The sequence below is a fragment of the Oncorhynchus gorbuscha genome, unplaced genomic scaffold (genome assembly GCF_021184085.1).
Source record: "Oncorhynchus gorbuscha isolate QuinsamMale2020 ecotype Even-year unplaced genomic scaffold, OgorEven_v1.0 Un_scaffold_346, whole genome shotgun sequence".
Lineage (NCBI taxonomy): Eukaryota > Metazoa > Chordata > Actinopteri > Salmoniformes > Salmonidae > Oncorhynchus > Oncorhynchus gorbuscha.
In genome coordinates this window covers 995,036-1,021,499 of record NW_025745205.1, presented here as the reverse complement: position 1 = coordinate 1,021,499, position 26,464 = coordinate 995,036, and the positions used below count along the sequence as shown (strand labels likewise).

General features: G+C 45.2%; 1 protein-coding gene across 1 annotated transcript; it reads left to right on the top strand.

Annotated features, from left to right (window-relative positions):
- Window positions 1-6,209: 6,209 nt before the first annotated feature.
- LOC124017855 (nascent polypeptide-associated complex subunit alpha, muscle-specific form-like) lies at window positions 6,210-25,367 on the top strand. Its single transcript, XM_046333089.1, has 5 exons — window positions 6,210-8,197; window positions 9,413-9,647; window positions 21,222-21,455; window positions 23,682-23,755; window positions 25,317-25,367. The coding sequence occupies exons 1-5, from the start codon at window positions 6,596-6,598 to the stop codon at window positions 25,365-25,367; spliced, it is 2,196 nt and encodes a 731-aa protein (XP_046189045.1). The 5' UTR covers window positions 6,210-6,595.
- The last annotated feature ends 1,097 nt before the right edge of the window (window positions 25,368-26,464 follow it).

The window sequence follows — 26,464 nt, the reverse complement described above, 5'->3', positions numbered from 1 at the left end:
TCAGAACAGCACCAGTAATACAACTCAGAACAGCAGAGGGAAGAGTCCCCACAGCACCAGTAATACAACTCAGAACAGCAGAGGGAAGAGTCAGTAATACAACCCAGAACAGCACCAGTAATACAACTCAGAACAGCAGAGGGAAGAGTCCAACTCAGAACAGCACCAGTAATACAACTCAGAACAGCACCAGTAATACAACTCAGAACAGCAGAGGGAAGAGTCCCCACAGCACCAGTAATACAACTCAGAACAGCAGAGGAAGGAAGAGTACAACCAGAACAGCAACACACCAGTAATACAACTCAGAACAGCAGAGGGAAGAGTCCCCACAGCACCAGTAATACAACTCAGAACAGCAGAGGGAAGAGTCCCCACAGCACCAGTAATACAACTCAGAACAGCAGAGGGAAGAGTCCCAGAACACAGCACCAGTAATACAACTCAGAACAGCAGAGGGAAGAGTCCCCACAGCACCAGTAATACAACTCAGAACAGCAGAGGAAGAGTCAACCAGAACAGCAGCACCAGTAATACAACTCAGAACAGCACCAGTAATACAACTCAGAACAGAACAGAGGGAAGAGTCCCCACAACATCAGTAATACAACTCAGAACAGCAGAGGGAAGAGTCCCCACAACATCAGTAATACAACTCAGAACAGCAGAGGGAAGAGTCCCCACAGCACCAGTAATACAACTCAGAACAGCACCAGTAATACAACTCAGAACAGCAGAGGGAAGAGTCCCCACAGCACCAGTAATACAACTCAGAACAGCACCAGTAATACAACTCAGAACATACAACTCAGAACAGCACCAGTAATACAACTCAGAACAGCAGAGGGAAGAGTCCCCACAGCACCAGTACAACTCAGAACAACCAGTAATACAACTCAGAACAGCACCAGTAATACAACTCAGAACAGCAGAGGGAAGAGTCCCCACAACATCAGTAACACAACTCAGAACAGCAGAGGGAAGAGTCCCCACAACATCAGTAACACAACTCAGAACAGCAGAGGGAAGAGTCCCCACAACATCAGTAATACAACTCAGAACAGCAGAGGGAAGAGTCCCCTCAGCACCAGTAATACAACTCAGAACAGCAGAGGGAAGAGTCCCCACAACATCAGTAACACAACTCAGAACAGCAGAGGGAAGAGGATGCATGGTTAGACATGATCACTGACTGGATAACAATGCAGTGACTGCAGTCTTCACTTACTGCTACCTGCGTCCCACACATCAGATTAACCGTGATGGCATGACATCAAAGTGATGACATTTAGAATAACCTATTAGCCTGCTGAATGAAGTGGTTAATGCCATCACTGTGCTTTTGAATGGCTTCCTGAATCTTATTTATTCAACCTATATTCATCCAGGCAAGTCGGTTAAAGATGCGCTATGCAGAAATCGCTCCTCCATTTCCTGGTTGCTAAAATTCCAAAATGTGCCTAATTTCAATTCATGGACAAATTAAATGAAGTGTAATGTAGAGTCTTTAACATCTAAACCGCTGTGAAATATATTTTCTATAACCAAAAATATTGGATTTTCAGCTGTTTTGAAGCTGGTGTACAGAAGTAAAAGACTACGTTTAAATCCGGGAAGCATAGACAGCGCACATAGAACACGTCTACCGCTTCTTAGACTTTGATGTGAATGACCGATCTATAAATGGCATTTCTATGTGAATTTAGCCGCCCAAAAGGTTTTACATATTGCAGCTTTAAGAACTACTTATCACTTACCATGCAACCTGACAAGTATTGGGTTGATGATTTTTGAGTGTGCAGTAGGTTGTTGTTGGAGTGAATAGGTGTAGAGTTTTATTGAGAACACGCTAGGTAAGGCAGTACTATCGGTTACTCTCACTATGGGCTTTCTATTGTCACTGGGCCATTCATTGGTGAAGCACTGTCCTGGATATGAAAATATAACTGATCCTTATTATAGCCCCTCTCTTTCTCACTCTGACCCAGATTAACACAAACACTGACAGGCAGGTGGGAGTCTTTGAGCCTGTATACCACAAGCTATCTATCTTAGTTTGTGGATATGGAGCTGCAGGTTGTTCCTCGTTTAGACCAAGGTCTCGCATCGTGTTCCCAGAGGACTGCTAGGTAAATGGAGGTTCCTCTCGCTCTCTCGCTCTCTCTTTTTCTCTCTCTCTCTCTCCTCTCTCTCTCTGTCTCTCCTCTCCCTCTCTGTCTCTCCTCTCTGTCTCTCCTCTCTGTCTCTCCTCTCTGTCTCTCCTCTCTGTCTCTCTGTGTGTCTCTGTCTCTCTGTGTCTCTGTCTCTCTGTGTGTCTCTGTCTCTCTGTGTGTCTCTGTCTCTCTCTCTCTCTGTCTGTCTCTGTCTCTCTCTCTGTGTCTCTCTCTCTCTCTCTCTCTGTGTCTCTGTCTCTCTCTCTCTCTCTCTCTCTCTCTCTGTGTCTCTGTGTCTCTCTCTCTCTCTCTCCTCTCTCTCTGTGTCTCTGTCTCTCCTCTCTCTCTCTCTCTCTCTCTCTGTGTCTCTGTCTCTCCCCTCTCTCTTCTCTCTCTGTGTCTCTGTCTCTCCCCTCTCTCTCCTCTCTCTGTGTATCTCTGTCTCTCTCTCTCCCCTCTCTCTCTCTCTGTGTCTCTCTCTTCTCTCTCTCTGTGTCTCTCTGTCTCTCTTCTCTCTCTCTGTGTATCTCTGTCTCTCTCTCTCCTCTCTCTGTGTCTCTGTCTCCTCTCTCTCTGTGTGTCTCTCTCTCTCTTCTCTCTCTCTGTGTATCTCTGTCTCTCTCCTCTCTCTCTGTGTCTCTCTCTCTCTCTCTCTCTCTCTGTGTATCTCTGTCTCTCTTCTCTCTCTCTGTGTATCTCTCTCTCTCTCTGTATCTCTCTCTCTCTCTCTATCTGGATCTTTCCCTCTCAGGAACCCGCTGCATATCTGTTGTTTACTTGGAAAAAGCAAAGTGACTCCATCTGGTGTTTTCAGTATCTCAGCAAGCGAACACTTTCCCCTTCATCGTTATCATGTGCACAGGATCTGGGGTGTGTTCATTCAACAAGTGTTTCTTATTGGACAAGTTCAGGCCGTCCTGCCATGTTTCAGTCTGCCTTCTGATGTTTGGTGCCTAATGAATGCCACCCTGATCGTTTCTGTTTCTCCACTTAGTTCAGTCTGCATTCACCCTCGTACTGTAGAGTTGTGGGCCTCTGGCTCGTCCCAAACGGCACTATAGCAGTTTTCCCCAACTCCAGTCCTCCAGTACCCCAAACGGCACACATTTTAGTTGTAGTCCTCAGTACCCTAAACGGCACACATTTTAGTTGTAGTCCTCCAGTACCCTAAACGGCACACATTTTAGTTGTAGTCCTCCAGTACCCTAAACGGCACACATTTCAGTTGTAGTCCTCCAGTACCCTAAACGGCACACATTTGAGTTGTACTCTTCCAGTACCCTAAACGGCACACATTTGAGTTGTACTCCTCCAGTACCCTAAACGGCACACATTTGAGTTGTACTCCTCCAGTACCCTAAACGGCACACATTTGAGTTGTAGTCCTCCAGTACCCTAAACGGCACACATTTGAGTTGTAGTCCTCCAGTACCCTAAACGGCACACCTTTTAGGTGTAGTCCTCCAGTACCCTAAACGGCACACCTTTTAGGTGTAGTCCTCCAGTACCCTAAACGGCACACCTTTTAGGTGTAGTCCTCCAGTACCCCAAACGGCACACATTTTAGTTGTAGTCCTCAGTACCCCAAACGGCACACATTTTAGTTGTAGTCCTCCAGTACCCTAAACGGCACACCTTTTAGGTGTAGTCCTCCAGTACCCTAAACGGCACACCTTTTAGGTGTACTCCTCCAGTACCCTAAACGGCACACCTTTTAGGTGTAGTCCTCCAGTACCCTAAACGGCACACCTTTTAGGTGTAGTCCTCCAGTACCCTAAACGGCACACCTTTTAGGTGTAGTCCTCCAGTACCCTAAACGGCACACCTTTTAGGTGTAGTCCTCCAGTACCCTAAACGGCACACCTTTTAGGTGTAGTCCTCCAGTACCCTAAACGGCACACCTTTTAGGTGTAGTCCTCCAGTACCCTAAACGGCACACCTTTTAGGTGTAGTCCTCCAGTGCCCTAAACGGCACACCTTTTAGGTGTAGTCCTCCAGTGCCCTAAACGGCACTTATTTTAGGTGTAGTCCTCCAGTGCCCTAAACGGCACACCTTTTAGGGTAGTCCTCCAGTAGGTAAACAGGCACACCTTTTAGGTGTAGTCCTCCAGTACCCTAAACTACACCTTTTAGGTGTAAGTCCTTCAACAGAGCTATTTTAGTTGTAGTCCTTCAGACAAACTCACCTGATTCAACTTATTTTGAGGGCTGGATGATTATTTTCAGATGTGGTTATGAGTATCAAAGCAGAAATTCCATTGAGAGGACAATATTTCATCCCTAAGATGGTTGACCTCATTGGTTTAAATGGCAACAGATTCTTAACGCCATATTAATGACTTTTAGTGGAAACTAGGACAGTTGTCTGCGTATTGTAATGCCACCTACTGTATGAACGGCAGGGTATCAGTTGTTTGAAAATCCTTCCAAGATAAAAAGTTTTTGAATTTGGGATTCAAGCATTACATGAGTTTCCACATCATAACTAATTAGGTTAAGTTGGTACATTGTGTGCTTTTGTTGAAATGTTTTGTGTTGTGGAACATTTTTTTGTGGTGTAATATCCAGTTTAATCACTTCCTATGGTTGACCAACAGAGGGCAGCAGAGGTCTCGCTGTCTCTGTCTTTCTGTCTCTGTTTCTCTGTCTTTCTTTCAGTCTGTTTCTCTGTCTTTCTGTTTCTCTGTCTCTCTGTCTGTTTCTCTGTCTTTCTGTCTGTTTCTCTGTCTTTCTGTTTCTGTCTTTCTGTCTGTTTCTCTGTCTTTCTGTGTCTGTTTCTCTGTCTTTCTGTGTCTGTTTCTCTGTCTTTCTGTTTCTCTGTCTTTCTGTCTGTTTCTCTGTTTCTCTGTCTTTCTGTCTGTTTCTCTGTCTGTCTTTCTGTCTGTCTGTTCTCTGTTTCTGTCTTTCTGTCTGTTTCTGTCTGTTTCTCTGTGTCTCTGTTTCTCTGTCTCTCTGTCTTTCTGGTTCTCTGTCTTTCTGTCTCTGGTTTCTGTCTTTCTGTCTCTGGTTTCTCTGTCTTTCTGTCTCTGGTTCTCTGTCTTTCTGTCTCTGTCTCTGGTTCTCTGTCTCTGTTTCTGTCTTTCTGTCTCTCTGTCTGTTTCTCTGTCTCTCTGTCTCTGTTTCTGTCTTTCTGTCTCTTCTCTGTCTTTCTGTCTCTGTCTTTCTGTCTCTGTTTCTGTCTTTCTGTCTCTGGTTCTCTGTCTTTCTGTCTCTGGTTCTCTGTCTTTCTGTCTCTGGTTCTCTGTCTTTCTGTCTCTGGTTCTCTGTCTCTCTGTCTCTGTTTCGCTGTCTCTCTGTCTCTGTTTCGCTGTCTCTCTGTCTCTGTTTCTGTCTCTGTTTCTGTCTTTCTGTCTCTCTCTGTTTCTCTGTCTTTCTGTCTCTCTGTCTGTTTCTCTGTCTCTGTTTCTGTCTTTCTGTCTCTCTGTCTCTGTGTCTCTGTTTCTGTCTCTCTGTCTCTGTTCTCTGTCTTTCTGTCTCTGGTTTCTGTCTCTCTGTCTCTGTTTCGCTGTCTCTCTGTCTCTGTTTCGCTGTCTCTCTGTCTCTGTTTCGCTGTCTCTCTGTCTCTGGTTCTCTGTCTTTCTGTCTCTGGTTCTCTGTCTTTCTGTCTCTGGTTCTCTGTCTTTCTGTCTCTGGTTCTCTGTCTTTCTGTCTCTGGTTCTCTGTCTTTCTGTCTCTGTTCTCTGTCTTTCTGTCTCTGGTTCTCTGTCTTTCTGTCTCTGGTTCTCTGTCTTTCTGTCTCTGGTTCTCTGTCTTTCTGTCTCTGTGTCTCTGGTTCTCTGTCTCTCTGTCTCTGTTTCGCTGTTCTCTGTCTCTCTGTCTCTGTTTCTGTCTCTCTGTCTCTGGTTCTCTGTCTGTCTCTGGTTCTCTGTCTCTCTGTCTCTGTCTCTCTGTCTCTCTGTCTCTGTTTCGCTGTCTCTCTGTCTCTGGTTTCTGTCTCTGGTTCTCTGTCTTTCTGTCAATGGTTCTCTGTCTTTCGGTCTTTGTTTTATGATACTGTTATGTTAATATCGTAGACACTGTCAAATAAAGTATTTTCAACATAATAACTGTGATATTGATGCCTGTGTTTCCTTGTCGTTGTGTTTTCCAGAGGTTTGCAGAGGAGGAACCCTGAAGAGTATGGACTCCACTCCAGTGACTGAACTAAAGGGTCAGTTGAAGGGGCCTTAGAATGGGACCACTCCTCACTTCCTCACATGTCCGAAAGTGCACTTCAATATCTACCTCTCAGTGACTCCTAGGCCTATAGGGACGGCTGACTACTTATCACTGGTATTGCGCTGATCTGAGTCAGCTTTAATCAATGAAACACCTTGCTCAGTAGACGTCTGCCTACATAGGTAAACAGTTGTAAGCATGGAGTTCTCCGTGGTTTGACCTTGTTTTGAGGTCTTTAGCAGTTAGCGACATCAGCTTTCCCCACACACTCCCGGAGACCAGAGATGAGTGTGTCTCAGCCCGGGGAACGCGTCCCCGTCGGGGGCATGAATGGCTCCGGAATGAGGCTCCCCCTCCTCCGCACCGGCGACCAAAATGGCAATGCTTTCCCTGTCTCCTCTTCCTCCTCCTCTTCCTCCCCAGACTCCCTGCAGAGTCTGAGCAGCCTGGACGTCGACATGGAATGTGTGATGTCGACCCAAATCAAAATGGCCGCTATCTCACCAGCTGGGGAACTGCCTCAGACTGAATTCTCTGAATCCAACGACAACTCGGTGTCCGTCTACCTGGACGCTGATGAGGACTCCTGGAACGACAACCTGACCCTCGCCATGAGCATTGCTGGGATACGGGAGCATAGTAACGGTAGCCAAGGTGATCTCCATGACAACGTTAGCAGTGTGGCGAGCAACAGCGGTAGGAGAAGGGACTCTTCCCCGGACTCGGCGGCCACAGAGATCCCAGGTGACGAGGGTGATGTTGAGGATGATGAGGAAGGGTTGTTCCTGTCGGTGAGCTCGGACATGGTGATGAGGAGAATCAGCCTGATCGACTCGGAGCGGCGCCCCAGCAGCGGGGTGTCCATCCTAGAGGACTCGGACACGGACTCCCCCTTCACCACGGCTCCCATCCAGGCTCCACTCTCCGCCCCATTGCCTGACCTCTGTAAGGGCCTTGAGGGGAGGAAGAGACCTCATGCTGGGACCATCACCATGGAACTCCAGAACCTCCAGACTGGGGCTAGCAGCTCACCGGGTCTGCCCGATAGACAGGCACTTCAGGTGGGGGTGGATCTGCCCGAGGAGGCCTGCACTCTGGATGTTCTCCCCATGGTGGAGGCAGTGGACACCGAGCCTATTGTGGCACTAGAGGTTATTCTCAGTGAAACTATAGTGTCTCCAGATTCTGAAGGCTTCACTGTAGTCTCCCAGACCTCCACCTCAGTACAAGTCTCCAAGGGTGTGGATTTGGCAGTGTCCCCCTTTACCGTTCCCCAGTCTCCAAACAAAGGGTCCAAAGGTGCAAGCTCCGCTTTCCGCAAGACCAAGGAACACCCGTGTGCAACTCGGGTCAAACCGAACGCTGCCATCGCCAAGACAGCGGTCACCACGACATCCAAACCTGGTAGGACGGACGTCAAGAGGTTCCCCAAACCCGACCTGAAGAACGTCAAGTCTAAGGTCATGTCCAGGCCCGCCTCTACAACCAGAACAGCCAATCAGACGCAGGGAAAAACTGCTCCGGCCAATGAAAAGAAAGCCCCAGACGGAGTCAAAAGGCAAAGGTCGTCTTTGGGTCAAACTAAAGTAGCTTCGCTGAAGCCGAGCCCCAAACCCAGACCCAATCAAAACACAGAGCCCAGAGTCTCTAACCAATCTGAGAAGAGGAAGAAGGGCACTTTAGTCAATGGCATTCGCTCCACCTCCAGCAGCTCTCTGGGTTCAGAGTTGGCTGTGGATGGGCACCGTTGGACGCCTGGGGAGGGTCTCCCAAATGGAGAAGAGGCTACTACCGGAGTGTGTACTACAGGAGTGTGCACTACAGATGACACTACAGAGGGAGCAGGGGGTGAGACACCTGTAGAACAAAGGAGAAGCAATGGCACAGTAAGTAGCCCACTGCGTGTGGGGGGGGGGGTTATTCTATTACGGCCCTGTTTGAATAGTTTGGTCAAATCTTTCCTTACGTTCCTCCCTCTCTTCCTTGAAAGAATCACTGATCTGCATGTCACATGGTATAACACCACACACCAGACTGCCCTCACCCAATTCAACTTGGCCAGATCAGTGATTTCCTCAAGGAAAGATGTATTTTTAGTATCCACAACAGGGGCTGTTAGTGAACTGACTGAGATTTCCAGTCACCAGGAACATACTGTACTTTATCAGGATGATATGACGCATGTAGAGAACAAGCCCAAGGCTTGGTTACATCTCTAACCGGTGGGAGCAGTGGTTTTAGGTGAGGGAGTGGCAGAGGTTTGTTGTTGGTATTTTGCCTTGAAATCCATTGACAGGTTTCAACTCTTCCTGTGTTTGTGAGTGGCGTGATCGAGTAGTTCCTCAGGCAAGTCTGTCTGCGAGCATGTCATCACATGATTTAACTATGTTGTTAGTCAGGCTCAAGTAATCCATGGCGAAAGGAGGGCTTTGGGTTTAAATGTCAACTGTATCATTCACTGCAGTATAATGCTGAACATTGAACCCCAATCAGTGTTGGGGTTCTGTTGAATGACGGCATGAGTCAAATCATTTTTGGTGTGGAATGTCTTGACATCTGCGGGTGTGTGTGACACGTCGGTTGGTGAATGTTCCGCCACATTCTATTCTCAGTTTGAAACAGTCCTCAGAACAGATTTGTTTCTCAGACACTTCTCCTATGAAGGCAAAAGCCATTTGTCAAACTGTTCTGAATAGCGTACGAATAGTCTGAACATTTATAGCAGTCAAGTCTTTTCTTTGAAAACTCGCCTGCAAACTCACTCCATATGTGCCCTGTGTTTACGGAAGAGGGGGAGGAAAGAGGGAGGAAAGAGGGGGAGGGAATAAAGAGGGAGGGAATAAAGAGGGAGAGGAACTGGTCCCAGCAGTGAATCCCAGAGGGAATGTAGTACAATAGCAACTGTTTTACCTCAGAGTTCCAGCCTGCTCCTATTTCCTCTCTCTCCTCCCCCTCCCTTCTCACTCCTCCTGCCTGTGTGCTTCTACTTCCACATTTCTGCCTACGACTCTGGAATGGCCAACACCATGGTCTCGGTGCGCAGCTCCGAGCTGGGCCCCATGGGCTGGGACGCGGTAACTAAACGACAGCTCTTTCTGCAGAAGGTCTCCTCCAAGCTGGGGCCCTCATCGGTCAGACAGCTGCCCCAGGTCAAGGGCAGGGGGGCCGGGGGAGCGAGCAACACCGGGGGACCTTCCCTGTCTCCCACCTCTCCAGCTCCAGTAGGAGGGAGTTCTGGCTCCAGGCTGCCCCCTCCCGCTCCTCCTACGACGGGGAAGGACGGCCAGACCACTGGGAGCGTGTCTCCACCGAGAGGACGACCAAGTCAGACAGCTGGTGACTACACACACACACACATCTTTCTGTGTGTCAGCAACTTGATAAAGTGTATAAATGACAAAGTGTAGAAAATACATTGCTGTGTGTGTAGAGACTTGAAACTGTGTGTGAGAGAATGTGTGTGTGTGTGAGCGCGTGTGAATGAATGTGTGTGAGTGAGGTGTAGTGGAATGTGAAAGGCATTCTGAGCTCTGCAGTGTCAGCCTGCTCATTTCCTGCTTCTGCTGCAGAGATGAGGGCACTTAAACACACACTCTGGTTTGGGTAAACAAGACACACACTCGTACGCATCATCACACACGCACACTCCATACACACACACGCACACACACAATCAATACAGATCAGAACAAGACAATCAGACAGAGACCAACACATGGAGCAACAGAGAGATTGTGTGTGTGGACGTGTTTAACCAGAAGTTCCCACAAGAATAGTAAACAAACAAAAATTTGACTAACTGTGGATATTTTGTTGGTCCCCACAAGGTCAAATGCTATTTCTATGGGGTTTAGGTTAGAATTAGTGTTAGGGTTAGAATTAGAATTAGTGTTAGAATTAGTGTTAGGGTTAGAATTAGAATTAGTGTTAGAATTAGTGTTAGGGTTAGAATTAGTGTTAGGGTTAGAATTAGTGTTAGGGTTAGAATTAGAGGTTAACTGATTAATCGGCATGGCTGATTTCAAGGTTTCATAACAATCGGTAATTGTCATTTTTGGACGCCGATTACTGCATATTTAGTTAAAAGAAATTAATGTTAGCAGGCAATATTAACTAGGGAAATTGACACTTCTCTTGCGTTCTGTGCAAGCAGAGTCAGGCTATATGCAGCAGTTTGGGCCGCCTGGCTCGTTGCGAACTGTGTGAAGACCATATATTCCTAACAAAAACCGTAATTAATTTGCCAGATTTGTACATAATTATGACATAACATTGAAGGTTGTGCAATGTAAAAGCAATATTTAGACTTATGGATGCCACCCGTTAGATAAAATACAGAACGGTCCCGTATTTCACTGAAAGAATAAATGTTTTGTTTTCGGATTTGACCATATTAATGACCAAAGGCTCGTATTTCTGTGTGCTCTATCAAATCTTAGACTTAATTATAATAAACAGTCTGACTGAGCGATGGTAGGCACCAGCAGGCTCGTAAGCGTTCATTCAAACAGCACTTTACTGCGTTTGCCAGCAGCTCTTAGCAATGCTTGACGCACAGCTCTGTTTATGACTTCAAGCCTATCAACTCCTGAGATTAGGCTGGCAACACTAAAGTGCCTATAAGAACATCCAATAGTCAAAGGTATATGAAAAACAAATGGTATAGAGGGAAATTGTCCTATAATTCCTATAATAACTACAACCTAAAACTTCTTAATTGGGAATATTGAAGACTCATGTTAAAAGGAACCACCAGCTTTCATATGTTCTCATGTTCTGACCAAGGAACTTAAACGTTTTTTACATGGCACATATTGCACTTTTACTTTCTTCTCCAACACTGTTTTTGCATTATTTAAACCAAATTGAACATGTTTCATTATTTATTTGAGACTTATTTATGTATTATATTAAGTTAAAATAAGTGTTCAGTCAGCATTGTTGAATGAGTAATTGTCATTATTACAAATATATATAATTCGTCCGATTTTTAAATCTGTATTGGCTTTTTTGGTCCTCCAATAATTGGTATCGGCGTTGAAAAATCATCGGTCGACCTCCGGTTAGAATTAAGTTTAGGGTTAGGAGCTATGGTTAGTTTTAGGGTTAGAAGCTAGTGTTAGGTTTAGGGTTAAGGTACGGGTTAGGGGTTAAGGAAAATAGGATTTTGAATGGGACTGAATTGTATGCCCCCCACAAGGTTAGCTGCGCAAGAGTGTGTGTCGATCTCCAGACTGTGTTTCTGCTTGGGTCTGTCTCAGTTCTGCGCAGACTTACATAAGATAACTCTCTCTCTCTATTTTCATCTCACTCTCTCTCTCATCATGTTCCCTCACCACATGTAACCTACTGCATCTTTTAAAAGCCATTTAAAATGGGAGACTGACTGACTGTGTGCTGTGCTTGTGACCATGCGTGTCTGTGGTCTAATTTTACTCTAACTTCCCTCTGTGTCCTCTCAGAGGAAGTCGAAAAGCATATGCAACCCTCTCGCTCTCTCCTTCTTCCTTCTTTCGGGTCCTCTCTTCCTTCTTCCAGAGTGGTTGGATCCAATGTTTGATTCTCTGAGGAAATTGAGACTACTATTAGCGTGACGTGGGTCATTGGGGGTAAGTCCCAAATGCCATCCTATTCTCTATATAGTGCACTGCTTTTGACAAAAGCCATATGAGCCCTGGTAAAAAAAAAAGTAGTCCACTACATAGGGAATAGGGTGTCTTTTGGGACGTAGTCTTAGTTACGCGAGACATCAACATGTTGTCTTCCATCTAGTCTTCAGATGTAGAAAATGTACCTTTCCTACCACTTCTCAGTGTTTGGTAATCAGACGTAGAAAATGTATGCCTTTCCTACCACTTCTCAGTGTTTGGTAATCAGACGTAGAAAATGTATGCCTTTCCTACCTCTTCTCAGTGTTTGGTAATCAGATGTAGAAAATGTATGCCTTTCCTACCTCTTCTCAGTGTTTGGTAATCAGACGTAGAAAATGTATGCCTTTCCTACCTCTTCTCAGTGTTTGGTAATCAGACGTAGAAAATGTACGCCTTTCCTACCACTTCTCAGTGTTTGGTAATCAGACGTAGAAAATGTATGCCTTTCCTACCTCTTCTCAGTGTTTGGTAATCAGACGTAGAAAATGTACGCCTTTCCTACCACTTCTCAGTGTTTGGTAATCAGACGTAGAAAATGTATGCCTTTCCTACCTCTTCTCAGTGTTTGGTAATCAGATGTAGAAAATGTACGCCTTTCCTATGCACTTCTCAGTGTTTGGTAATCAGATGTAGAAAAGAAAATGTACACCTTTCCTATGCACATCTCAGTGTTTGGTAATCAGCCTTTCCTACCTCTTCTCGTAATCAGAAAATGTACACCTTTCCTACCACTTCTCAGTGTTTGGTAATCAGACATACCTTATTCAGTCACGTAACGCACTCTGCATCTTCATTCAACAGGGTTTTCAGTACATGTATCTTAAGCCATCCCTTTAAATACAATGTATCTTTGATTTAGAATTCTGTTGACCGACTCATTAGAATATGTGGAGAGAACAGGTATTCTGAACCTTGGGATCAATGAAAGAAAGCCATCTAAATGAATGCATTTTCATCTCTGTTTTACATTTACATTTGAGTCAATCAGCAGACGCTTTTATCCAGAGTGAATTACCGGAGCAATTAGGGTTACGTGTCTTGCTCAAGGGCACATCGGCGGATTTTTAATGTAGTCGGGACGGGGATTCGAACCAGCAACCTTCTGGTTAATGGCTCAATGCTCTTAATCCCTAGGCTACCTGCCACCCTGTTTTAGCACCAATTGGCAGGTTTAAAAAATAGTCTGATTTCGTCAGTTATTTAGGGTTAAGAAAGTATTTGAGTCATAAAACAGGTTTGGAGAGCCTTTAATCAAAAATACTGTGGTTTGATTCATCCTGAAAATTGCCACCTTCAGTTTGTCAAACCATGGTAATGTTGCAAGATTAGTGACCATTCAATTACAACAGGGAGAATAATGTACAATAGTAGGCTATACCCTCACCTATTGCCTGCACTAACCATCAGGTTGTAACTGTTACGGCTGGGCTGCACTCCACTCCATAACAGTTTAGTTAGCCTACGTGTAAAAACGCATTAGACCAACTGATACTAATGATCCTCAGCAGCCATACGGACGAGACGGCGTTTACAGAGGAGGAAAAGGAAACAATGGAATGATAATATAGGCTATACCACCTGAAGGGAACTAACAGTACATTGGCGGTTGAATATGTGTGGTTATTAGTCCTACTGACGGTTGATACTGATAGTGGATCATATTTAACATGAATGTCGGGGTGGCCTATAATTAAGACATTCGAGAGTAACCATCCCTCAAAGTTAAAATTCGATACAATTTAAAATTCGGAATAATGCCAAAGCATTTCATCAACTTTACTGTGGGGAAAGTTGATTTGTTGATAATGCTTCAGGTTGCTGCCAAATGACTGGTTTAACGTTTGTCTGCAGCGACTAGAATGTAAAATGGATCTAAAACAAGTCTATTTACAATCCCCTGATCCAAACGGTTGACTCATTTACCTAGCTCTTATCGATAGCTCTTATCAAGTTGTAAATGACAATGTATGGAGAACGGTGTTATTTCTGTCTGAAAAAAGAAAGTAATCTTTTTCCACTTGAAACGGGTAGGTAGACATTCATGGTTTCCTTGCAGGTAAAGATGGTGAAATTATGAGGGAGTTAAGTCGAGGTCAGAATACAGCATATCTGTAGACACGCCTCCTCCACACCTTCATTCATTATGAGGGAATTAAGTCAAGGTCAGAATACATCATATCTGTAGACACGCCTCCTCCACACCTTCATTCATTATGAGGGAATTAAGTCAAGGTCAGAATACATCATATCTGTAGACACGCCTCCTCCACACCTTCATTCATTATGAGGGAATTAAGTCAAGGTCAGAATACATCATATCTGTAGACACGCCTCCTCCACACCTTCATTCATTATGAGGGAATTAAGTCGAGGTCAGAATACAGCATATCTGTAGACACACCTCCTCCACACCTTCATTCATTATGAGGGAATTAAGTCAAGGTCAGAATACATCATATCTGTAGACACGCCTCCTCCACACCTTCATTCATTCAAGCTCCATCCCCAATGAATAGCAGGTGAATTGAATGCTATTCTCATGCTTAGGTTTAAGGTCAATATATGCACGGAGAGAAAAGTGCATTTAAAAAAAAAAGGAATTGCGTTCCATTTACACACGCTTAACCCGGGTCGGGATTCCCCCACAATAGCCTGTCTGTAATTTAACTATTTGTTTCCATAACCACTAGGCTGCAGTGTGTGATATGGGACAGTTGGGATTCGGGGGCGGATTGGATCTGAGGGTGTGTGGAAGAATGAATCTATCAGAAAACCAGATCTGCGTCTTGTCAGAAAAGGTCAAATTCTGAGTGGACAATAGTTTCCTTGTTTCTGAAAAACGGTGCCAAATTTGACCCCGAACTCTGGCCATGTTGAAAAGGCGTCTTTGAGAAGCACATTCAGAAACCTTCTCCACCCAAATAAGAGTTGAAAGGCTGTCTGTTACTCAATCACCATCATTTGTTTCAAATCCAATCAAATGTTATTGGTCACATATACGTGTTAAGCAGATGTTAATTGCGGGTGTAGCGAAATGCTTGTGTTTGTTTCTTGCTCCGACAGTGCAGTAATATCTAACAAGTAATATCTAACAATTTCGCTACAATACACAAAACTAAGTAAAGTAAAGGAAATAAGAATATATCAATATTTGGACGAGCAATGTCAGAGCAGCATAGACTAAAATACAGTATATATACAGTGTTTATACAGTGCCTTGCGAAAGTATTCGGCCCCCTTGAACTTTGACCTTTTGCCACATTTCAGGCGTCAAACATAAAGATATAAAACTGTATTTTTTTGTGAAGAATCAACAACAAGTGGGACACAATCATGAAGTGGAACGACATTTATTGGATATTTCAAACTTTTTTTAACAAATCAAAAACTGAAAAATTGGGCGTGCAAAATTATTCAGCCCCCTTAAGTTAATACTTTGTAGTGCCACCTTTTGCTGCAATTACAGCTGTAAGTCGCTTGGGGTATGTCTCTATCAGTTTTGCACATCGAGAGACTGAATTTTTTTTCCATTCCTCCTTGCAAAACAGCTCGAGCTCAGTGAGGTTGGATGGAGAGCATTTGTGAACAGCAGTTTTCAGTTCTTTCCACAGATTCTCGATTGGATTCAGGTCTGGACTTTGACTTGGCCATTCTAACACCTGCATATGTTTATTTTTGAACCATTCCATTGTAGATTTTGCTTTATGTTTTGGATCATTGTCTTGTTGGAAGACAAATCTCCGTCCCAGTCTCAGGTCTTTTGCAGACTCCATCAGGTTTTCATCCAGAATGGTCCTGTATTTGGCACCATCCATCTTCCCATCAATTTTAACCATCTTCCCTGTCCCTGCCGAAGAAAAGCAGGCCCAAACCATGATGCTGCCACCACCATGTTTGACAGTGGAGATGGTGTGTTCAGGGTGATGAGCTGTGTTGCTTTTACGCCAAACATAACATTTTGCATCGTTCCCAAAAAGTTCAATTTTGGTTTCATCTGACCAGAACACCTTCTTCCACATGTTTGGTGTGTCTCCCAGGTGGCTTGTGGCAAACTTTAAACAACACTTTTTATGGGTATCTTTAAGAAATGGCTTTCTTCTTGCCACTCTTCCATAAAGGCCAGATTTGTGCAATATATGACTGATTGTTGTCCTATGGACAGAGTCTCCCACCTCAGCTGTAGATCTCTGCAGTTCATCCAGAGTGATCATGGGCCTCTTGGCTGCATCTCTGATCAGTCTTCTCCTTGTATGAGCTGAAAGTTTAGAGAGATGGCCAGGTCTTGGTAGATTTGCAGTGGTCTGATACTCCTTCCATTTCAATATTATCGCTTGCACAGTGCTCCTTGGGATGTTTAAAGCTTGGGAAATCATTTCGTATCCAAATCCGGCTTTAAACTTCTTCACAACAGTATCTCGGACCTGCCTGGTGTGTTCCTTGTTCTTCATGATTCTCTCTGCGCTTTTAATGGACCTCTGAGACTATCACAGTGCAGGTGTATTTATACGGAGACTTGATTACACACAGGTGGATTGTATTTATCATCATTAGTCATTTAGGTCAACATTGGATCATTCGGAGATCCTCACTGAACTTCTGGAGAGAGTTTGCTGAAAGTAAAGGGGCTGAATAATTTTGCACGCCCAATTTTTCAGTTTTTGATTTGTTAAAAAAGTTTGAAATATCCAATAAATGTCGTTCCACTTCATGATTGTGTCCCGCTTGTTGTTGATTCTTCACAAAATAATACCGTTTTATATCTTTGTTTGAAGCCTGAAATGTGGAAAAAGGTTGCAAAGTTCAAGGGGGGCGAATACTTTCGCAAGGCACTGTACATATGAGATGAATAATACAAAATATGTAAACATTATTAAAGTAACTAGTGTTCCATTTATGACCAGTGATTTCAAGTCTATGCCTATAGGCAGCAGCCTCTAATGTGCTAGTGATGGCTGTTTAACAGTCTGATGACCTTGAGATAGAAGCTGTTTTTCAGTCTCTCGGTCCCAGCTTTGATGCACCTGTACTAACCTTGCCTTATGGATGATAACTGGGTGAACAGGCAGCTGCTCGGGTGGTTGTTGTCCTTGATGATCTTTTTGTCCTTCCTATGGCATCAGGTGCTGTAGTTGTCCTGGAGGGCAGGTAGTGAGCCCCCGGTGATGCATTGGGCAGACCGCACCACCCCCTGGAGTGCCCTGTGATTGCAGGCGGTGCAGTTCAAATCAAACTTTATTTGTCACATGCGCCGAATACAAGTGTAGAACTTACTGTGAAATGCTTCCTTACAAGCCCTTAACCAACAGTGCAGTTCAAGAGGAGTTAAGAAAATATTTACCAAATAAACTAATGTAAAAAGTAGAAAAAAGTACAAATAAAAATAACACAATAACACAGTAACACAATAACAACAGTAACACAATAACACAATAACACAGTAACAACAGTAACAACAATAACACAATAACAACAATAACACAACAACAATAACACAATAACAACAATAACACAATAACAACAGTAACAAGGCTATATACAGGAGGTACCGAGTCAGTGTGCAGGGGTACAGGTTAGAGGTCATTTGTACATGTAGGTAGGGGTGAAGGGACTATGCATAGATAATAAACAGCGAGTTACAGCAGTGTACAAAACAAATGAGGGTGGGGGTCAATGTAATAGTCTGGTGGCCATTTGATTAATTGTTCAGCAGTCTTATGGCTTGGGGATAGAAGCTGTTAAGGAGCCTTTTGGACCTAGACTTGGCGCTCCGGTACTGCTTGCCGTTCGGTAGCAGAGAAAACAGTCTATGACTTGGGTGACTGGAGTCTCTAACAATTTTATGGACTTTCCTCTGACACGCCTATTATATAGGTCCTGGATTGCAGGAAGCTTGGCTCCTGTAATGTACTGGGCTGTTCGCACTAGCCACTGTAGCACCTTACGTTCAGATGTTGAGGAGTTGCCATACCAGGCGGTGACGCAACCGGTCAGGATACTCTCGATGGTGCAACTGTAGAAGTTTTTGAGGATCTGGGGACCCATGCCAAATCTTTTCAGTCTCCTGAGGGGGAAAAGGTTTTGTCGTTCCCTCTTCACAACTGTCTTGGTGTGTTTGGACCATGATGGTTTGTTGGTGATGTGGACACCAAGGAACTTGAAACTCTCGACCCGCTCCACTACAGCCCCATCGATGTTCATGGGGGCCTGTTCAGCCCGCCTTTTCCTGTAGTCCACGATCAGCTCATTTGTCTTGCTCACATTGAGGGAGAGGTTGTTGTCCTGGCACCACACTGCCGGTTGGTTTGGTGTAAAAAAAAAAATGTTGCCATACCAGGCGCTGATGCTCTCAATTCTGTATCTGTAAAAGTTTGAGAGGGTTTTAGGTGCCAATCCCCCAAAAAATCAGCCTCCTGATTTTGAAGAGGCACATTGTCTGTGTGGGTGGACCATTTCAGTTTGTCAGTGATGACTACACCCAGGATCTTTCCACCTTCTCCACTGCGGTCCAGTCGATGTGGATAGGGGGCTGCTCCCTCTGCTGTTTCCTGAAGTCCACGATCATCTCCTTTGTTTTGTTGACGTTGAATGAGAGGTTATTTTCCTGGCACTACAGTCCCAGAGCCCTCACCGGTCTCGTCGTTGTTGGTAATCAAGCCCACTACTGTTGTGTCGTCTCCAAACTTGATGATTGCGTAGGAGGCGTGCTTGGCCTAATGTCTTATGTGGTTACTGAGGCAACATGCTTGTGTTCAAAGACATGCCTGTGTTCATTTTTTACCTTGTGTGTTCACCTTGCGGTGAGTGTTTACAACAACTCCTAATGTTGCCTAGGTAACATAAACATGTATATGTGTATCTTCCTAAGACATTCAGGCAACCAACGCACAGCTAGCTATAAGTTCTCAATTATACACGGAGTATACGAAACATTAGGCTCTTTCCATGACAGACTGACCAGGTGAATCCAGAAGAAAGCTATGATCCCTTATTAATGTCACTTGTTAAATCTACTTCAATCCGTGTAGATGAAGGACTTTTTAAAGCCTTGAAACATGGATTGTGTATGTGTGTCATTCAGAGGGTGAATGGGCAAGACAAAATATTTAAGTGCCTTTGAACGGGGGGTTTGGTAGTAGGTGCCAGACGCAGCGGTTTGTGTTAAGAACTGCAGCGCTGCTGGGTTTTTCCCGTGAGTATTAAGAATGGTCCACCACCCAAAGGATATCCAGCCAACTTGACACAACTGTGGAACGCTTAGGAGTCAATATGGGCCAGCATCTCTGTGGAACGCTTTCAACACCTTGTACTGTAGAGGATGAATCGAGGCTGTTCTGGGGGCAAAGGGGAGGGGTGCAACTCTATATTAGGAAGGTGTTCCTAGTGGTTGGTATACTGAGTGTATAATACAGTATGTATTTGCTGTCAAAGGGCTATTTGGTGGTACTGCAGTAACTAACACTGTACACAGGAGGTCTATTCAGTTATGTTACTGTACTATCCAACACCTTGAACCAGACATTTCCTGTACACACAGATCCAGGACCAGCTTGCCCTGCTCCAGTCCTAACCCTGACCATCATGAGGGAAAACGTCAAACTGACCTCACAGTAGATCATAGTTATCCTACTACTAATCTCTACACAGCAGTGCTCTTCCTCTCTTTCCTGTCTCTGATGAGCAAAGCCGATGGTGACACAACCCACAGGTCCACTCAGGGCATTGTCCTGGATACACATGTACACATCCTTGAGTTTTGACACACACAAACAACGTCTCTGCTATTGTTTCTCTCGCACAGTCTCTGTCTCTCTCTCACACACACGCACACGCACACGCACACGCACACACACAGGGCAGTGGTGTGAAAAGGGAAGAGCCATAGGGCCTTGGAGGTGTTCCTACTGATAGTGAAGCATGTTTGATTAAGTATGGGAAAAAAGGAAAGGAGGAGGGAGGAGGAGGTGTTGTTAGTTCCCACCAATCCCTCTCCTAAGCTGGAGAACAGCCCAGGGGTTACCAGACCTGGGTCAAGTTAAACTACAGTATTTGGCTCCGTGGGTCATGGACAGACATTGTACCAGACATTGGTCAAATGAATATGTCAAAAAGTATTTGCGTTGTGCGTGTGATTCGTCTTGTGTGGGGGGGCTAAATCCAAACGCAGCTCAAGTATCTGGAATAGCCTGTAAGATCCAGAGTCCTGTTCACTATCAGCTAGTGGAAACTATTTCAAACCGAGTGAAACAGGAAAGTACTTCATTAACTTGTACCGTAAGACTAAGAATTGAACCTTTTTAACCTTAACTAGTCACGTTGCCAAATGTGTTGTTACATTGTGGCCCACTGAACATGACCCAGGTCTGAGGTGTAAGACTAGCCATGTATCCAGATAGTTCACATCATGTTATTATACAGTGCTGCTAGCGTCACTGCAGCTTATTATGTTCAGGAGACGCGGCCCAGTCACAACATGGTGCTCTGTTACAGTATTCAGCAACACTACAGGAACACTATAGGACCATAACCCCTCCCTCTGTGGAAGACCAACCCTGTTCTATTTCAGAACCTTTGACTGGCGGTCACAGACCTCATTCACCTCACACTGGAGACAAATCTCTGCACCCTAACCTGTGTGTGTGTGTGTGTGTGTGTGTGTGTGTGTGTGTGTGTGTGTGTGTGTGTGTGTGTGTGTGTGTGTGTGTGTGTGTGTGTGTGTGTGTGTGTGTGTGTGTGTGTGTGTGTGTGTGTGTGAGAGAGAGCTTGTCTAAAACTTGCTGATATGTCTGTATATATCCATCAATGTCACCCTACAGTATGTCCACGTACTTTGTGCTGATATGGGCTCTTCTCTATACTTCTCTCTGTATGTACTCAGTGCCAGAGGGGGTTTTCTCTCTCACTCCCTGTCTCTCTCCTATTCATCCTTCCTCTGCTAGCTCAGCTGTGTCACTAGATAAATAAATATGTATCTTCTCGTAGGGCATGTTTATACTCACACACACACACTGACTAGTGGTATATGTGTTCTGCAGATGCTGAGGAAGCCTTGATCTTAAAGGCAAAACTGATCCTAAATCAGCATTCTTATAAATACTGCCCCTGATCTTTGTATTGATACGATACTGATATCTTACGTTAGAATTTTCAGTGTATGGACATATTGATATTACGGACATTGATTCATACTGATACAGATGTGAATACTTCTCCCAATACCTGAAACTGATGAACCCTGTTGGTCCTTTCCTACATTTCCCAGGTATCCCCAAGCCACGTGTCACAGACAGACCCTCTGGATTGCCTGGGCCTACTGTGGTGACCTCTAACCCAAAGCCATCCGTCAACCTGGGGGTAGGTGCTGCTCGCACTTCGGCTGCTGCTGCCGCCGCCGTGTCCAAACTGCCCGTGAAGAACCTACCCACAAGCCTTAGCTCTTCTTCTCTGGGCAGCGCCGCCACCGAGAGTAACGGATCTTCAGCAGCCCCCAGCAAACGTGAGACTGTGTGTGTGTGTGTGTGTGTGTGTGTGTGTGTGTGTGTGTGTGTGTGTGTGTGTGTGTGTGTGTGTGTGTGTGTGTGTGTGTGTGTGTGTGTGTGTGTGTGTGTGTGTGTGTGTGTGTGTGTGTGTGTGCGCATTGAGTTATTCTTCCTATATTGCGGCACCACAGAAGGTCTTCACACAACACACTCAGTGTGCAAGCAGTGGTTTTCATTGGTGTGGTCTTCCTGTTGCTGGTGACTCACATCCTCCTCTTGCCACTAGCTCACACACTCTCTCTCGCTCTCGACAATTCCATCAGTCTCCCCTGCCATTTGACTCTGAAGAGAATGTCCATGTGAATCTGGCCCCTCATTGCAGTGGCATTCCTGCTTTCTCTATCGAGGTCAGAGTTCACATCTGCCCAGGCTCTGTGTGTGTGTGATCAGAGCGGCAGACAGGGTACTCTCCTGACCCACATATCCAGGGGGCTTTGTCTGGACGGCATCATAAACCTCTGGATTACATCTGGTCCTCCTCTCTATATCTACTGTAGCTGCTGGAGAGGAGGAGGAGGGTGGTGGTTGTGTGTTGAGGAAGATGGAGGTGTGAGTGGAGAAGGGTGAGGACTGACTCTTACTCACACACATTTATTTAACTCATTTCAGGGAGTAAATATTAGTTTCCAGAAAGTCTACATGCTTATTGTACAGACCTGCTGTAGTCTGCTGTCAGGACTGATTTAATGTCCCTAGAGGTGATAATCAGCTCCCCCACAGTGTTGGCTTGCTACACTGAACCACTCAACACTGGATAATGTATAGTTGCCGTGTCTCAGTTTATCAGGAAATCTATATTGAAATGAACACACAACACGTTGAACGTGTAGAGTTGAGTTTGAGAGTGAGGTTTCTATTACTATCTAATAGTTTAATGTGATACGTCTGAACAATACTATCAACAGCATCACATGACCTCCCTGTGTGACTTGGTCTAAATGGGGATAGGGGGTCAATGGTTGTCTTTGTTCACTACAGTACAGCCACCACTCTGTTGAAGAGAAAGAAGAGGGGGGTGGGGAGGAGGGGAAAGGGGGATGTTCAAGAGAGATGAAGACATGGATGAGACCTGCTGTAGGAATTCCTTTAGTGACAGAACAGTAGAGAAAAAAGAAATTTCTTTCTTCCTTCTCGCTCTCCTCTCCATCGCTCTCTTCTCCATCGCTCTCATGCCCTCTCTCACTCTTCTCACACTACCAGGCCACTACACTTTCACAGAGCTCCCCTCACTCTCCAGGGCTCTCATCTCTAACTCTCATGCACTCTCTCACTCTTCTCACACTCTCTCCACACTTTCACATATCCTTCTCTCTTGCTTCACACTCACACTGCAATGACTCACGAAGGTAGAAGACCTATGGCTACTGTTGATGAGCAGGTTGTCATTTGATCTGATGGTCGACCAAGATACTGTTGCTATGGCGTTGCGCCGCCTCTGTTTACAGAGGAACTAATCAACACTGATCACCAAATCAATCTAGCCATTGTTTAACTACATCAACATACTGGTTTCCCGTTGCTCTAATTGTGCTGCAGACGCCTCTCAGCTAATGCAGATGATGTTGTTTATGCAGCGTTTTGAGACATTTGTAATCAGTAGTCTGATGATTGTAATCATGTAGATAATTAGGACCAGAGATTATTCCCCTTTTTGCTAGGTAAAACGTTATGTGACATTTAGCTTTGGGAATTCAAATGTAAACAGCTATTTTTTTCTTTCTTACGTTTGGGCTGTGAGACCCAATGTGCTGTGTTGCTATCTGCCCAACAGACGTGCTGTGAGAGGTTCGCTATCTGCCCACACAGACGTGCTGTGAGGATTGTATCTGCCAACACAACCTGCTGTGAGAGGTCCCACACAGATCTGTGTCACACAGATTATCACAACGGAGACCATTTAGTTTTGATACAGTAGAACTGTCATCTTTCAGAACAGCGTTTGGGTCTTTCCATGTCTAAAAGATGTGTCAAATAACACTATTCTATTATAGAATGTTGTTTGTGCTGGAGTTACACGTAGCCAATCATCTTTCACTATTGAACAACTCAAACTAAACCCAATGTAGTTGAGTGAGGTTTGAATGAGTTTCAGTCTATTTCCAAGTGGTTAATAGACTATATTTGTATTAGTTCATTCTTAATTCTAGTATTAACTGTCATCATCCCTGTCTTTCTCTGACCAGTCCCAGCTCCAGTGGATGGGGGCTGTATGCCAGATGAGAGGCCCAGCCAGCCTACAGCTCCAGTGGTGGGGGCTGTAAGCCAGATGAGGCCCAATATTTTACATTCCAGGGGAATCCAGGTCAGTCTGATTACCAGGCCACTGGGGTTTCAAAGCCCCTCACTACCAACTATAACTGCATGAGGACACACACACTCTTTCTCACACACACACACTGCAACACTCACCACCGAGGTAGAACACACAATTCCCACTCAATACACAGGGAGAACACCACACAGGTACACACACACACACCAAACGCACACAATACTTTCACATATCCTTGCTGTATGCTTACTTTCACTCACTAACCTTTTTGATTTTGAAGCCTATCCCTTTAAGTCTGATGGTCTAAGCAGAGTTAGCATTTAAACAGATGTGTCTAAACATGCTCACCACCACTAGCCAGTTTCACTAATGAGTCAGTTTCCCTCTGTGATGTGTTTCTCTGATCAGGATCAGATGGACCAGTTTTATTTAACCCAGATGGTGATGTCTCCTCTGGGGCTTTTGATTTGCACACCACACCCTCTCCTTGACTTGAATATCTTTTAGCTAAAACATGGACATATTTGTGTTCAAATGTGTTGGTTTCTTCTGATTAGACCCAATGTGTTGTTCCAACAGAACCACATAGATTGGAATATTGAACCAGGATTGTATTACCAACCAACCTCCGTCCCTGTGTGTGTCAATGATTATACAACGGGTGGGTCTAATCCTGAATGATGATTGGTTCATTTATACACTTTATCTCCACAATAATGTGTGTCAATGAATATTAATTATATTGGTTATAGAATCTCTGTTTATTTCTGTGGCCTCTGGAAGTGCCCACAGGATATGAGTAATATTAGCTTGGGGTCGATGGAGTACAGTACATCTGCTGTAGGTGTTCATGTTGCCATGGCAGCAGTGACCACTGACAGTTCATGGATACAGTAGTCGGTATGTTAGTTGATTTTTTTTGTCCCTGTGGATTTCTGCTTGGTTGAAGTGTAAACATATGAGGACCAATATTTTTTATTCCATTGTATCTAGGTCAGTCTGATTTCTCATTGGTTTCAAATTTCTTAATTCAACTATAACTTATGAGGACACACACACTCTCTTTCTCTCACACACACACTGCAATGACTCACCGCCGAGGTAGAACACTCAATTCCCACAAATATCTATTCCTTGTGTCCCACTATATTGTAAAATACCAAACCATATAAATGGGAATACCTAGTCAGTTGTACAACTGAATGCCTTCAACTGAAATGTGTCTTAACCCAACCCTTAACCCAATCAGAGAGGTGCGGGGGACTGCCATAATTTACATCCACGTCTTTCGGCCCCCGGGGAACAGCGGGTTAACTGCCTTGCTCAGGGACAGAACGACAGATTTTTACCTTGTCAGCTCGGGGATTCAATTCAGCAACCTTTCGGTTACTGGCCCAACACTCTAACCACTAGGCTACCTGCATATCAACAGACTAGCTGATTTGTGATAATCTAACTATCTCATTTCTAAAATTATGTTTTAACATAATCATTTTCCAACCCTGTGGCTTAAATGACCCATCATCCTCCGATTCCCATTGAGTAGGGTCCAGTTATCGATCTGGATATCCTCAATCGGAAAGGATTGAATGCATAGAAATATAATTAATAGAACAGGAGTCCTCATTCAAGTCAATGATTCTTCTGTTCTATTAATTATATTTCTATGAATTTAATCCTATCCAATAGAGGAAATCCAGATCACTTTTTGATAAGCTGGGCCCAGGTGATTATGAGGTGTTTATTTATCCACCCTCAGCTTGACCCTGTGGTAGGTGGACACGGGGGCTTGTACCCTGTGGTAGGTGGACACGGGGGCTTGTACCCTGTGGTAGGTGGACACGGGGGCTTGTACCCTGTGGTAGGTGGACACGGGGGCTTGTACCCTGTGGTAGGTGGACACGGGGGCTTGTACCCTGTGGTAGGTGGACACGGGGCTTGTACCCTGTGGTAGGTGGACACGGGGCTTGTACCCTGTGGTAGGTGGACACGGGGCTTGTACCCTGTGGTAGGTGGACACGGGGCTTGTACCCTGTGGTAGGTGGACACGGGGCTTGTACCCTGTGGTAGGTGGACACGGGGCTTGTACCCTGTGGTAGGTGGACACGGGGGCTTGTACCCTGTGGTAGGTGGACACGGGGCTTGTACCCTGTGGTAGGAGGTGGACACGGGGCTTGTACCCTGTGGTAGGGGTGGACACGGGGCTTGTACCCTGTAGGAGGTGGACACGGGGGTACCCTTGTACCCTGTGGTAGGAGGTGGACACGGGGGCTTGTACCCTGTGGTAGGAGGTGGACACGGGGGCTTGTACCCTGTGGTAGGAGGTGGACACGGGGGCTTGTACCCTGTGGTAGGAGGTGGACACGGGGGCTTGTACCCTGTGGTAGGAGGTGGACACGGGGGCTTGTACCCTGTGGTAGGAGGTGGACACGGGGGCTTGTACCCTGTGGAGGAGGTGGACACGGGGGCTTGTACCCTGTGGTAGGAGGTGGACACGGGGGCTTGTACCCTGTGGTAGGTGGACACGGGGCTTGTACCCTGTGGTAGGTGGACACGGGGGCTTGTACCCTGTGGTGGGAGGTGGACACGGGGGCTTGTACCCTGTGGTAGGTGGACACGGGGGCTTGTACCCTGTGGTAGGAGGTGGACACGGGGGCTTGTGCCCTGTGGTAGGAGGTGGACACGGGGGCTTGT